Source organism: Atractosteus spatula, chromosome 4 (genome assembly GCF_055471065.1).
Source record: "Atractosteus spatula isolate fAtrSpa1 chromosome 4, fAtrSpa1.hap1, whole genome shotgun sequence".
Lineage (NCBI taxonomy): Eukaryota > Metazoa > Chordata > Actinopteri > Semionotiformes > Lepisosteidae > Atractosteus > Atractosteus spatula.
The window spans coordinates 63,508,701-63,523,247 of NC_142709.1; the positions used below are offsets into that span (position 1 = coordinate 63,508,701).

The following is a 14,547-nucleotide window of genomic DNA, read 5'->3' on the forward strand; positions in this document are numbered from 1 at the left end:
GAGGGTGGGGGCCAGACTGTTGAGTGTAACACTACCCTATGTCAACACGGTGCCATTTGGGCTAGATGTGATGAAATCACCATAGCCTGAGTGCCAGCTGGGTGTAATTTAAAACACAGCTTTAACATTATGACCAGACGTCAGAGAGTTCTGCATTGACTTAAACAGGCTGCACAGATAAAGCTTATTAAAAAAAATTCTGTCAGTATAATTTCAGCCTGAATTGTTCTTTGTCTTCCAAAACTAATACCGCAGGAGGAAAGCATACATTATAATCACTGTTCTAAACATGTGTACAAATCCATTTCACTCATTTCTTTTCTTTAAAACATCAAAAAGCCAACTAGCACAAGGGCATGTTAGAAAGCAAACCTACAGCAGGCTTTATAATTCACATTCATCAACAATTTTCACTCAGCGTCATCTGCTGTCCCTTTGTGGGTCCCTGCTGATCCAATCTTTCTCCTCCCTCCCATGTGATGCAGTCAGGCACCTGTACTCATCAGGGCCGGGCTATCATTGACCACCTACTAGTTGCCTTGCCTGTGTGTTTCTGTTCAGACAACAGCTGTAGATCCAACTGCCCACTTCCTTGCCTTGGAATCTACAAACTGTTACCACCAACACTGCACAGACATCACCGCTGCGTGCTCTTTACACAAGCACTCCTGCTAATCCAGCACCATGGTGCTCCATACTTTGCCTTGCGCTGCTTTTCACTGTGAGATATCTGACAAAATCCATTAGAGAATCATTTTTAAAACTCGCTTAAAGATGTATATTTTCATCCCAGTTCTTAATATGTCATTTAAATGTTTTGCACGGTTGGTTTACTGGGACTTTTTTTCCTCTTTCTATTTACTCCTGTAAAGTGCATTAGATGTACGCTGATCTACATCTCTTTCTTGAAAAGTGCGCATAAATGAAATTATATTCTTCAACAGTATAATATGCCCTACCTCTAAATGTCACAGCTTTCTACTTGTGCGGCAGAATGGCTTTTCAGTTAGGCCTGAGGGTCAATTGTATATAAAGACAAAGTATTATTAATTTTACATAACAAATGTCAACAGAATTAATAAAAATTAAAAATAATATAGCAATATTTTGGAAAATAAGGTATATTATTTAGTAATCAACCATGAGAGAACTTTTGGGGTCAGAGTTGGTTGACTTGAGGGTTCACTTTCTCCACGGCTCCCTTTGTTACCTCTGTACTGGGCTCTAATAGGAGTGAGGAGAACCTGGACCCAGACTTTAGATGTGCTTCCGTCCAAAACCCTGCTACTATAACGAGCTTCCCCTGTGTTTGAGGGGGGGTCCTAGCAACAGAACCAAACGCACGGGCATCAGGTAGCAGGAGGGATTACTGAGCTTTTCATGAGATGCCAGGGTCTGCTGCGACTGCGTTCTGCTGGCAACGGCGAAGGGGGCAAGGGAAACCAGCCCTGTGTGCGACAGCTGACTGAAAAAACAGACCCGCTCCACACACAGCCCAGACAGAGCCGGCCACGGCCTGTCACAGCCAAATTAGAACATGTGTAATGAGCTCCATGTGTCCTACCTCCATCCACTGCTCTACCAGTGACCCCCTTCACCCAGCCCCTCGCCACCAAGGAGTCTCTCTTTCTATTTTTAATGGCGAGCTCGATATCACTCCATTTTCATTAGCACTCTGTACTGTACTGGCAGGATAATATTTACCTATCCATTTCTGCAGCAGAAACAGGCTCCTCTTCCAGTCAGCCTGTCTCTTTATACTCACTTCAGTGCAGGACAGTGTTTCTATGGTCTATTTAAATGTAGTTTCAGTGTCAGTGTGGGTAATTATTGCACGATAATCATGTGTTTAAATATCTTTCTACTGATCTTTAACAAATGTTTATTCAAGTTTGCACCTGTGTGCACATCCCTGTTCACCTCTAAAGTGCTCTCTCCATTAAAAATAATCTTAAAGGTCTCCCTTTATATTTCAAATATTTTCTCTTCTGCTTTGTTATTACTACAGTGCTTTCTCACATTTAGTGTTACTCTAACAGATGGGCTGAAAAACAAAAGCAAAGTACCTTATCAGCATTCAGAGCTTTAGTTAATCATTGGATACCACTGATGCTCATTGAAGCTACATTATAACCTAGCACTCTCTTTAAACCAGAGCAGATGAATTGCACTGTATTTCACACCATTAGGAATTCTAACAGCAGTTGTGTGAGTAAAGCACAATTTCTCCTTTATACCCTTGTTCTCCCTATTCACTGAGCCACTAAAAGTAACTGTATACTGGACTGGATACAGAATGCATCCATTAGATTAAAAATCTAATTAGGCCAAAAAGATTTTTGTTTTGTTTTGTTTTGTTTTTTTTAACAGCACGTGGAATCAGACTAGACAGATTTTCAGATCACTCTGGAGCAACAGCAAAGCCCCAGTGGGTCCCAGATTATGAGATGGCACAAGCCACAGGCATCACACACAGGCCATCTGCTCAGTTGCTCTTAGGAAGTTAGAGGCGGGATGTCAGGTGCGATTACTCCAGATTGGCCAGATGACCCTAATTGACAAGGCTCCTTTCTGAAACCTCCCTAATGCTCTCTTAATCTGGAAAAGCTCAGACTAGGATAAAGCCAAAACTGGTTATGTCACCAGTTCTACAGCGGATGTTCACTCACAATTAGCCAAATATGGTGCAGTCCTTTGCCACAATTAAATTCACGCCAGTACTGTTTACTGACTATGCTGTCTGCCTGTTTACTTCATCCTTCACTCCCTCCCTTAATGATTTTTTACAAGACATAAGTAATACTAGACCCAGCATTAACCAGAGGATATTTTCATACTGAATATATATAATTAGCTAATTAGCTATAGTAAAGAATGCAGTTACTGTCATTCAGTGGTCTTTTCAGACTACATTGGAAAGCATTTGACATTTTGTCTGGCTTTCAAAAATGCACATTAAATTCTTTTAAAATACTCCAGCCATAAATTGAAGCACTCAGTTTTGAAATCATTTTACGAAAACTGAGCTAGACCTAGGTCCGGCAAAAAATCTTTTGATAATTGTCTCTTTCAGTGTTACAGAATTACGTTTATTTTAGTTTTCTACAGTTCCTCTTCCCTCGTTACAGAGCATCACAGGGTGCAGCTCTATTAAAATACACACAAGTGCAAACAAAACATACACATCTGTAAAAGCACAGGGATCTCACACTAAAGCAGTGCAGGTTTGATTACAATGCTCTTTTCAGAGGATGCAGACTAGAGCTGGAACACTCCTCAATATTGGGCAGCAGAGGGAGTCAATGATGAATAGTTTGTGGCCTGCTTTATCTCAGAAAAGACAAAGGCCGGCTAACCACTGGAAAAATAAATGCCATAAGGACACCTGAAAAGGATCAATAATAAAACCACCCTAGGCGTCAATTCAATTTAACTTTCACCAACTGGAAGGACTCTACAGTACAGGGCAACCTTCCAAGGGCGTGTCAGGCACCTACTGTATCCATATCCCAAAAAACAGTCCCTGGTATTTAAAAAACTGTAAATAGACAAAATGCAGCTGTGACTGAACTCTTGTCATGTCTGGATAAGTCAATCAGATCAGTTCCTCTGTGGTCTACATATTCATTCTCAGGGTTATGAAGGTTCCACTGCTGAAATGTTGGGTTGTTTTTTTTTTTTGCTTTTCGGCATGAAATTAACCTCTATTTTTTTTCCTTCCACTTGCAAACGGACACAGCCCCTTCACTTGACTTTCGTCATCTATTCTTCACATAGGTTACATGAGAACAGCCGTGTAGATCTTTTTGCATGAACAGACCCCGCAGCTAACTCACAATGGCTCGCACGCGGCTCGGCCTCCAGGAAAACAGCGGCTGCCAGGGGTGAGGGCAGCGGCCGAGCAGGAGCAGACAGCTGCTGATAGCCAGCGCTCCAGGAACCCGTGGCTAGGTGCCCTGAGAGGCTGTCACGCCTCTTCAGCCGCACTAGGAAACTGGAGGGGAAGTGGTTGCTGGCGAGGGAGTACCAGTTCATTGTCTTTCGCTCTGGAAGAATTCTCAGGCCGCATGTGGTGGGATTGGTCCAGGGCCCATGGAGCCTATACGGGCCTGTGGCTAACCAAAGGGAGTGGGCCACGGGGCACCAGAAATCCTTTCTTGTGTGTGCTCGGAGCATGCTGCCACAGTATAAACAACCCTGAATTGCAGAGGTCAGGCAGTATCTGCAAAAAAAGATGGCACTGCACAACCTGGGCAGAGTTTTGTTTTTTCTAGAGAATATGAATAATCAATAGGGATTTCTCCATCGGTCATGGTGAAATAATCAATAGGGATTTCTCCATCGCTCATGGTTAAGGAGCCCATAATTCTTGACGCTCATAATCCGATGCCAAAGTGGAAAGAACACCTGGTTTTGTCTTGAAATATGAACAGAGCTAGTAAGTACTGGACATGCTCTGTGGCTCACTTCTTCATCCTATAGGAAACAGCAACAGAGTTCTCCTGATGAACAACAATCTTCTGAATTGTCCGATGGTGAATTACACAGTGATAAATAAAGGATATGTGGGCTAGCTGAATAATATATAATTATGAATAATAATAATAACATCAACACACTGAGAACTACAGATTTCCTTATAGGAGAGTACAGATTAGAGGAATTCTGGGTCTCTCACTGATGTCAATGTACACTCACAGAGACCTTACAGGTCTCAATATCACTGACTAAAGACAAAATATTCCCAGACACACTGTGTTCTGCCACCTGTGGTAACCTGGTAACTGTTCACTGATGACATGACCCAAGCTTGAACAACACAGATCATAAATGGTAGGGCTTTACTGTTGGAGCTACTAAGGAGCCCCAGGATAACGTATTTCAGAGCATTCAAAACCATTTATAATTTGGATGTTGCAGTGGTAGGTCTATTTGATTATGGTGGAGATGGTTGATGTCTAAACAACACATTTAGGTATGTTGCAGATGGCTGTATTCCACAAGGCTGCAGTACAATTGGAAAATTAGATTTGATAGAAACTGGGAGACAGACTGTATTGGAAGCTCTAAAAATTTCAAATAAACAAATTGACCATAAAAATCAAAAATAGATTAAATCAGTATCTTTAAGGATGGTAGTGTCTACCAGTACTTCACAGCCACCAGAATTCACATCACTGACATCTGTCGTCTTTCAAATGCAAATAATACACTGAAAGAACTAAATTTGTCTTTTCGTTCAGAGCTGTCCCACCAACTCCTTTACAGAACTTGCCCAAAGGAATCTGAATGTAAGTGGACAACTCACAACTCAGCTTTTCTTTCCCTTGAAATATCTCATCACAGCAGCTAATTCAAATGTTAAAGTATCTCCAAGGCTACGTGAATGTAAAGTTTTTTCTCTTTTTCTTTTTCGCTTGGTTGTTAGTCATTTTGTTGATTCCCAAAATGCAAACAAAATGGAGGGTGGGCAATGTCCTTTTGCAGAGTCTCTTCTTTCTAAACTCCTGTTCACTACACTTCTGTAGACTGATAACTCCAGACAGTAACACTATGCCTCTTGTAAAGCTGGCTTGTAAAGTATATTTTCAGGAACGTCTGGAAAGTGGATCTGCCTTTACTACAGCATATTAGCACCTGGTTTCAATGTGCACCATGCTTTAAGAAAGGACACAGTCAAAGCAAACACAGCAGGTTTGGAAAGAATCTAGTCACTTTAATTAATGTTAAATTATAACATATGGACCCTTCAAAAGTGACATCTTTAATATGTTGCAGTGCACAGCAATCTATAGTCTTGTACTTTCCACATTCATTTGCTTTCTTTTTCTCCCAAATAGCGTTAGACAAACTGGACAAGGCAATATCTGCAGTACAAGAAAATAAAGTTTTTTGTTTGAAACTCCTTTACACTGGGGCAATATTTTTATGCCACGACGTTGCATTTTTAAGTAAACTGGTTTGGAACACACAACATACCACACATCCTGACTTCTTTAAAATCAGAAAAACCCAATTTCACAGGAATTTAGAAATACCAGTTCAAAAACTAAACTGGGTATCTAAGTTTATTAGATTGGCCACTCCTATTACACTGGCCACTCCTATTAATGTACCCAACTGCAGTTTCTCCTGAATCACAAAAACTACAGTATGATCCAGATTAACTAAGATCCTGAATCACTTCGATTGGATGGTTAATCAATCTGTAGAGCAGTGACTGAGCTGCTCACTCTGAAAATAACAAAATGCAAGAAGGAATGCAGCCACACAATGACTGCTATTATATCCTTGAGAGTGTTAGTAATAATTTACCTAAGACTCTTTGGATAATCAATGACTTAAATATTCATCCATAATAAAGTGCTACATTGTTCAGTAATTCTACATGTCAAATAGGGATGCATCTGTATCCTACACATTGTTGAAGGCCCCAGAGATAGGATCAGATCCTAAATACCAGGTTTTCCCAGACCACGCTGGCAAGCATGTCACCCACAAACTAATCATAAACTAAGGGTGTCATATTAAACACCACTTAATTACAAACGCTGATATGTGTAACCTAATCTTATCCAGTAATTTAATGTGTAAAAATGTGGCCCTGTAACTCAGTAACTTTTACACATAAAACTACTAAATAAGGCTTAAAAGTCAAATTAAAATGAAGCAGCTTACACAAAATGACTTATATTAGATGTTTTTTTTTACGTAATGATTGTTTTCAATCACACTTCTTTTCTAAAACTGCATTTAGGAGGCTGCTGAATTTAGTTAATTCAAAGCATATTAGCATTCCCCCAAGAGCTGAAGAAACCTGTCCCCTTCTTTTACTGTCTGGCCTGGTGACTGTTCCCATAGCAACCAATACAACCTCCACTGCACAGGTCAATGTATGGAAAAGTGTACCATCTTTTATGTGCTCTGCATCCCTCCCAGCCTGCTACAAACTCCAGAGGAAAAAGCTTTATTCAGTCCAAAAAAATGCACGTGCTGTACATCCATTTTGTACTCAAAATAAAAAAGAATTGATAGGAACAAAATCAATTGATAAACTGATGTTAGGAAAAAAACAAACCAGATTTGAGTCAGAGTTTCCCTGTAAGCTCAGAGCTGTGACTAACATTTTGTTTTTGGCAGTAAGAAGGAGTAGACAGGCCCAGAGGGGGCCTGCTCCTGTTTTAGGCATGGACTTGATTGTTTCATTATTTAACGGCCTTTCCTTTTGGTCCAACAAGGTGCTGGATTCAATTAAATATATGCCTCATGGGCGTCGCATCCTGCTTGTAAATGATAACAGCACCAATTCACAATGTAATGGCAGGATAAAGATGTAAAAGCTGCTTTCACATTCATATGTAGACTGACCAAGAGCACTGTTCATTATTCTTTTATAACCCACAATTAACTGAACATCCCAAAAATACAAGACAGGAAAATAAAAAGTGAGTATGATCCAAAACTACTCATTTTCAGTTCAGGGACTTCTGATAGGTGGGTTTCGAACACTACAGCTGATTCAGAGTGAATTACTTTTTATAAACGTGCAAGGCACAGCAATGTTGCCTATGCAAGGCATACACAAAATTACACACCTTTCAAACACAGGAGAGGTGGACAGCACTAGAATGCGGTTAGTTAAATGGAGGATGCGTGGGTGGTGAAGAGCTACTCCATTAAGAACAAGAAAAGACTTTTAGAAGAAATACACTTCAACAAACTTTAAGTGTCTTCATTGCAAGGATTCAGACATATAGACATATTAACCTGTTACATAGCTTTAAATAATCAGAAATGCATATGCTTTAAAGGATTCAAGGAGCTTCAACAAGGCAATCATAGAATCATGTAAGCAACGACAGTAGGACGAGTTGGAATAAACGATACGAGAAAATAGTCAACCTGAGGAACTGAAGTTTGCTGAAAGAAAAGGGGGCCATCTGCCCAAACATTTCTGAGGGAATGAATAAGTCTGTTTGGGGTCTCTGGAGCCTGGCCAGCTCATTTATGCTATTTACCCAAACTAAACTGCCCCATCCTCTGACATCGTTACCTTGCAGGGTGGTGGCATGGCCCATGATGAGGTACTTGAGCTCAAAGCTGTAAGAGCGGATGTGCTGCAGGGCCTCTCTTCGCACCGCTGCTTGGTAGCTCTCCTCCATCTTGCGTGTGCAGCAGGTGGGCCCGCCGTGCTTGCAGACCTGCAGGTCCATGACTGGAAGGATAAGATGGAGAACAGGAATTAGAACCAAGCCTTCACACACACGCGTGCCCTGACTAGCTCTGTTGGTAGAGCATGAGACTCATAATCTCAGGGTAGTGGGTTCATGTCCCATGTTGGGCACAAGGTTCTCTAATAACCCATACTGGGCAGCAGCAGTATGGGGCAGTGTTGGCAGTGGAGGATCATGTTTCCATGGCAACAGCAACAAACCTAGCACTATCTGTGAGGAAGAAAGGCCTGGCAATTTACTTCCATATCTTGCCACGAAAACTCTATGGATAGTGATGGGGGAACTATCCATAGGGTTGCCATGAGTCGATACCGACTCGACAGCACTCAGCACCCCACCCCTTCACACACACAGCCTCAGGTGTGGAAGCAGGAAGTCGTGGGTTTCACTAGCCACCTCTATTAACCACTGTACCTTACCTCCTCCACTTCACAACCATTTTTCACAGTGAGCTGTGTGCCAGTGGACAGTTCTTATCACCTAAGATGCACAGTGTGTGTAAAAGTCTTCATGGAACTTGTTGACTAAACAAGGTACGAATCCAAAGGCTTTTGGAACTCTTTCTCCACACGTTCTGCTGATAAGGCGTTTTTCTAGCACTATATTATACCAACAAGTAAATTATGAAAGTGCAGTGTTGGACGCCAGCAGTCTGCAACCCAGCCCTGACTTTCACTAGATAAATATTGCTAGCAATGAAACTTGAGCACTGCAGGTCCCCGTAGTCAAAGTAACTTGTGCCTCCCTTTCCATATCAGTCCCTGAAGACTTCAGGCCTGCTCCCTCGGCCTGTCTTAGCGTTGCATTGCTGTCGCTTAATTAGCCAACAAGATTGTGCATGAGTACCAGCTGTGTTCGTCTCTTTAGAATGAAGTCATAGCTGACCTCTGTTCCTGCTCTCTCAGGCTCCGTGCTCAGTGCTATCTCTGAAATGAAAATAACACACAGGGACTCTAGCCACAGTTCACCTCGGCCCAGCTAGACTGGAACGAAGAGAAAATTATAACGAAATCGATGTGGGCTGACAAGACGAACAATCAGAGCATTACATGGAGTTATATTACAAGATGGATTAAGGTCATGTAACCATATACTCTCAACAGCGGTCATTACCTGGGCAGTTTCACTATTGGGCTACAACAGGTATAAACATCTATGATAAAATGTGGAATTTAGCTTTGCTGTAATAAATCTATGCATGTATGATTTTTTTTGTTTTTATTTATTTTGTGAAAATAAATAATTTTTTGGGTTTAACTAAAAAAGAGTTTGATTTTTTTATTACATAAAACCCATGCTTAGTTCAAGAATCTGTTTTGATTTGGAATAGCATCACTTCGGAGAATATTTATGGTATGCAAAGTCAAGCTTTTACCAAATTATTAATGAACTGAAACATGACCCACATCTCTTTCACTTTTTAATGAAAAGTAAAACCCTTAAAACATCAAAAACTTTGTCAATTTTAGTTCTCTTTTTCATGTTTGCGTTTTCTTACCAGATTTATCTCTCAAAATGTTTAATTAGATTCTGAATAGTAGTAAATTCTACTCTGTAAAATCACTCTCACAGTTTTTCATTAAATGTACAGGAATTGTACTAATGGTCCCAAATCACATACTTCCCTAAGGGAGAAATAAGTAGTCTCCTTTTTTAATTAAAGTGGTAGTATAACTCACTTATTTATGTCTTAATGTGATTTGCAATTGATTCTAAAGACAAGGCAGAGCAATCTCTCTAAATCCTCTGACTGGACTGAATTAAAACACAGCAGGCTGTTAACAAGCCTATAAGTTCTGAAAAAAACATTAGTTACCAAACAATTGTTAACTTAAGGTTTCTTTTGTTGACTTTCACGCAGGTAGGAAACATTTCTAGTTTAATTGGTGACACATGCAATTTCTGTATTCTAATTCTAATGTCTCTTTACAAAATATATACAGTCATGACACAGTTTGCACTTCAACATTTTCTGTTTAGCTTCCATTGTTAGCAGACATTTACACAGGAAGAAAACTGACTTTTAAGAAAACGACGTGTAGTGCAATTAAACTTCATCCATTAATCTGGACCTAAATGAATGCAATATGTAACATGGGACTCACATTTATAGTGTGTTTTTTACTTGTTGGAATATTTCAGGGACCCACACACCCTACGCGATACCGAATCACAGGATTATCACTCATTTTTGTCCCATTTAGAAATTACATTCTTGAATAAACAGACTTTGTAAATGTATGCACCATACACAGTTTTTTTTTTAACCTCAGGTCATACATGGATTCTTTTTCACCTCACACTTGCCAGGTTGAATACATTTTCAGCACAGGTTAATAGCCAGCAGAGCAAGACTGTGGTTTTCTGGCTTCCTGAGGAGAAAGGTAATTACAAGGCGGGAATGGTCTGCCCACTCCCTGGGCACTGACATCCATCTGCCTGAAGGAGCCAAGAGGAGCCTACCTTTCCCTCTCATACAATGTTCACTATTAAAGCACTCAACTGAGCACAGATTTTACTTTATGTGCAAAAATCTGGACGTCACTCTACAGTATATCAGAGCGGCACATTGAGGAGTTAATTTTCTAAGTGTTGGAAGAAACAAGGGATTCTCTTGAAACTGAAGATGTAATAAGATTCAACTACAAGTTACCCAAGGGTGGCACTTGGCACTTTTTGTCTTGTAACAATTTATAGGCAAAGGAAAGGGTTTTGGCTGTTTCCCCTGGGTTTGAACATGAAACACACCTACATGCACTCAATCACATCCCTTCTGAACACCAATGATAACACTATCGTAAAGAAACCCCAGACACCTAAGCGGATTCCTCGAGAGGGGATTACACTAGCGAGAGCAGAGGGAAATCCAGACAGACGAGGGACCGCAGGCTGAAACGGGTGAAGTGGGGAGGATGTGGGGACATGGGAGCACACTTTGCAAGAGCCTGGACCTCCACACACGTGGAAGCTTCACTTGGCCTGCACACTACAAACACACTACAGCACACCCATAAGGTGCTTTTTATGTAGTCCCATGAAGCGGTGTCATGCTCACATCACCATGTCACACCACTCTAGGGAGAGCATTCAGAGCACAGCAGTATTAAAGAGCACAAGCAACCGCACAAAACTTCAAAAGGCATCCATATGTTCAATTCAGTACATAATGCTTTAGTGCATCTTCCCTGTGAAGCTGTGGAAGCCCCTCAGAAAGGAATCTGCACAATTAGGATGCTGTTTATACAGTATACATGACTACAAAGTGAAGTTGTCAAGTGCCATTATTTAAAACACCCTTTTCACAGAAATCTCCAAATTTGACGTTGGAAGTGTGTTTTTGAATAAACTAGCCTTGATGGATCCCACAGTTAGACTTGAGATAAGATAATAAATGGGAATGGAATAGATATAATGAAACTAACAAATTCAAACACAAAACAGCAGCATTTAATTTCTAGATGGCATGTTTGGCTAGGCAGGACAGAACCAAAGAAGCCAGACCTTTACAAAATAATAACAGCATAAGCAAGTTACTGACTGATTGTTCATTGATTCTTATGCTTTGTCAATGTACTTATTGGCCATGGTACAAACTATTAATGGGACGCACTTGGAGGAGAAGTGGACAGAAGAAGCCAAGGAAAACTTCCAGGAGCTCATTGTGTGAAGCATTTAAAAATAGTTTGCAATCTTGCAAACATGACATTAATAGAATTCCTACCCTTTTCAGGTTCTTCGTTATAAATGGATTTCCTATCACATTTACAAGAGCCTGCAATTTGTTATACCACACACGTGCACTGCATCACACTACATTCAGCTAATTGGGCAAATCAGAGGAGAGTTTGATGAGCTGGTAGCATTAAACTAGCATTCATCATCCACGTTACAAATAATACAGTTATTACACTGTTAATGTACCCCTTCTATGTAAAACATTTAAGCAAGCAGGATACAAGGCAATAGACTACCATTTAAGAAAATAAATGGAGAAAGTCTTTTTTCTTTTGCTTTTCCTTTAGACTATAATAATGTGTGTCACAGGCCAGCGCCAGTCCTTGGCCGAATTGCTGGAAAATGTCAAGCCTGATGACCCACCCTTCTGGTCCTGAATAATGCAAATACAGTTGAGCAAAGCCTTTTCTGCGTCTGCATTCTCCCTCGCCCCTCAGCCCGCAGATCAGCAAAGTTCGACGTGACTTTTGAGCGGACTTTTATTTCTGTGCTCAGAATGAGACACTGCTTTGCTTGGCATTTGATCTGAAATCATTGCAAAATTAAGCCCCCCCCCCCCCCAACCCACCCCCGGCCCGTCTTCAAGCCTGTACTTTAAAGAACATGATTAAACAACTCTTTGGCCACTGCATAAAGGAAACAAACAAGGAAAAACTGTGTTGTAATGATAAATTAGCTGTCTGCAGGACTGATCTCCAGGGGTCTCCAGACGATTACTCTGTTGGATGGGTATCAGCCACAAGCTTGTCTGCTCAGCATGTGCAGCAGTGAGAAGGAGGATTCTCAACTCGCCGACTGGTACAGATGCTCAACTGGGCAATGTCTAAGGTTACCTGGTCTCATTCCAGGCTTCTCTGGCTCCGTGCAGTGATGTTCATTATTCAATACACTTTACATTCTTACACAGCGCGCAGCCCTGGGCTGGAGCTCCCAGCTGACAAGCTGCCATCTTGTCTGAAGCAGTGGTTTGTCCACACGGACACCTCTCTGGACAGAGCACGCTGACCAGAACTCGGGCAGCTTCCGAACGTTGACTGAACTCGATTGCGGTGTTCTCCTGCAGCTTGAAGAGGCAGCCAAACTATTCTACGTTAAAGAAATGGCTTTAGATGTCAGTCCTCAGAGGCCCCCGAGTCCTCTGGTTTTCATTGTCTGATCTTCCGTTTTTAACTTCACCAGTTTATTTGTTTCACTCTTTCTCCCCCAGCATCTCTGCAGTCTTGAATGTTAGCAGGGACCAAGGCAATACTTGCAGATAAATGCTGACAAGACAACTGCAGGCGTAGGCTAATATTTTTCATCATACCCTGCCAAACTGTAAGCGCTGGGCACTGTAAGACCAGCACATCATACTCTCTCTAGACAAGTTAACTATGTTCCTGGCAGTTTACTGCTGACTGTATCCAAAACTGTTTTCATGCTGAGTTCCAGTTTAACATTTGGGGGTTAAGCAGAGGCATATGGCTGCTGCAAATGAGAATAAAGCAACAAAACCACATGTCAATACAAAATGTTTCACAGAAAAAAATCATCTTTAGATTTACATCTCTATGTTGTATCCCTTTTCTGCTGATCATTAAAGACACAACAGCAATTGTATTCTGCTCTAATTGAGCATAGCAACTCGACTTCTTAGACTGATTCAACCACACAGTTCCTGCAATTACTGTATCTGACGTGATTGGTAATATCCCCTTTTTATTTAGCTCTTATTTTCCCATAGTTTCCATGTCATATATCAGTATTACACAAAAGTGAATTAATATTTTCCTTCCTCCCACATAAGAAACACGACACAGGGCGCTTCTGGAATTTGGCTGAAAACTGTTTTCCAGTATTATGATATCTTAATGTGACCACATCGAAATATTTTTATGTTCACTTCAGTCTGCCCTTACTGGATCGTTCAAGTGTAAGTTTAAAAATTGGTTCCATGAACATTAAATACAGGTTATTCTAATACGCTTCCAGCACCAGCCTCTTCAATTTTCTAATTTACCTCCAACTCTGCCGTATTTTCTAGAATGAAAAAGTGCATATTCGTCTGAGACGGATAGCAAAATTGAGGAGGTCAATGGGGGAATGTCTTCTAACTTAACAGCGGCTCGCTTTTCGTCGCTGAGTCTTATTTCAGGTCGGCAGAGCCACTGTCATGATCTGCCACGGTAGTTTTCAAAACTGAACTGACATTTCACGGCACCAAAGAGGACAGGCGGTTAATAAAGAGTAAGGCTCTAGGTGATGTTCTACGCTGTGGATACAAGTTTATCTTCTTGAAAATATTGTAAGACTCTTGTGCGTACAAAATTACGTATCCGGGTGAATAATGTCCTCCTGCGGGGTGTCTTTGTTATTAATTACAAATACATTATACAAAAACATATAAAAACAAGTGCTGCATTGGAATGCATTGATTTTTACTAATATTGGTATTCTGTTTTTGAGACAGCCGCTGTCATCGATAATAATGAAGTTCTACCAACTACACCGTTTTTAAATGATTAAGGCTGCTTTCCCCTTTCGTTTTAAACAGCTACTGTGTTCTCCAAAAATCGCAAACGTTGCAGCCCAGAGAGAA

The 14,547-nt window shown here is 40.9% G+C and overlaps 1 protein-coding gene across 1 annotated transcript in view; it reads right to left on the reverse strand.

The window, feature by feature from the left end:
• The window catches only part of gpc5b (glypican 5b), a 140,960-nt gene that overhangs the window by 125,967 nt on the left and 446 nt on the right, over positions 1-14,547 (reverse strand). The window contains exon 2 of the mRNA XM_088913589.1: positions 8,054-8,215. Coding sequence (XP_088769715.1) covers positions 8,054-8,215 — 162 coding nt within the window. The remainder of the gene's footprint in view (positions 1-8,053; positions 8,216-14,547) is intronic.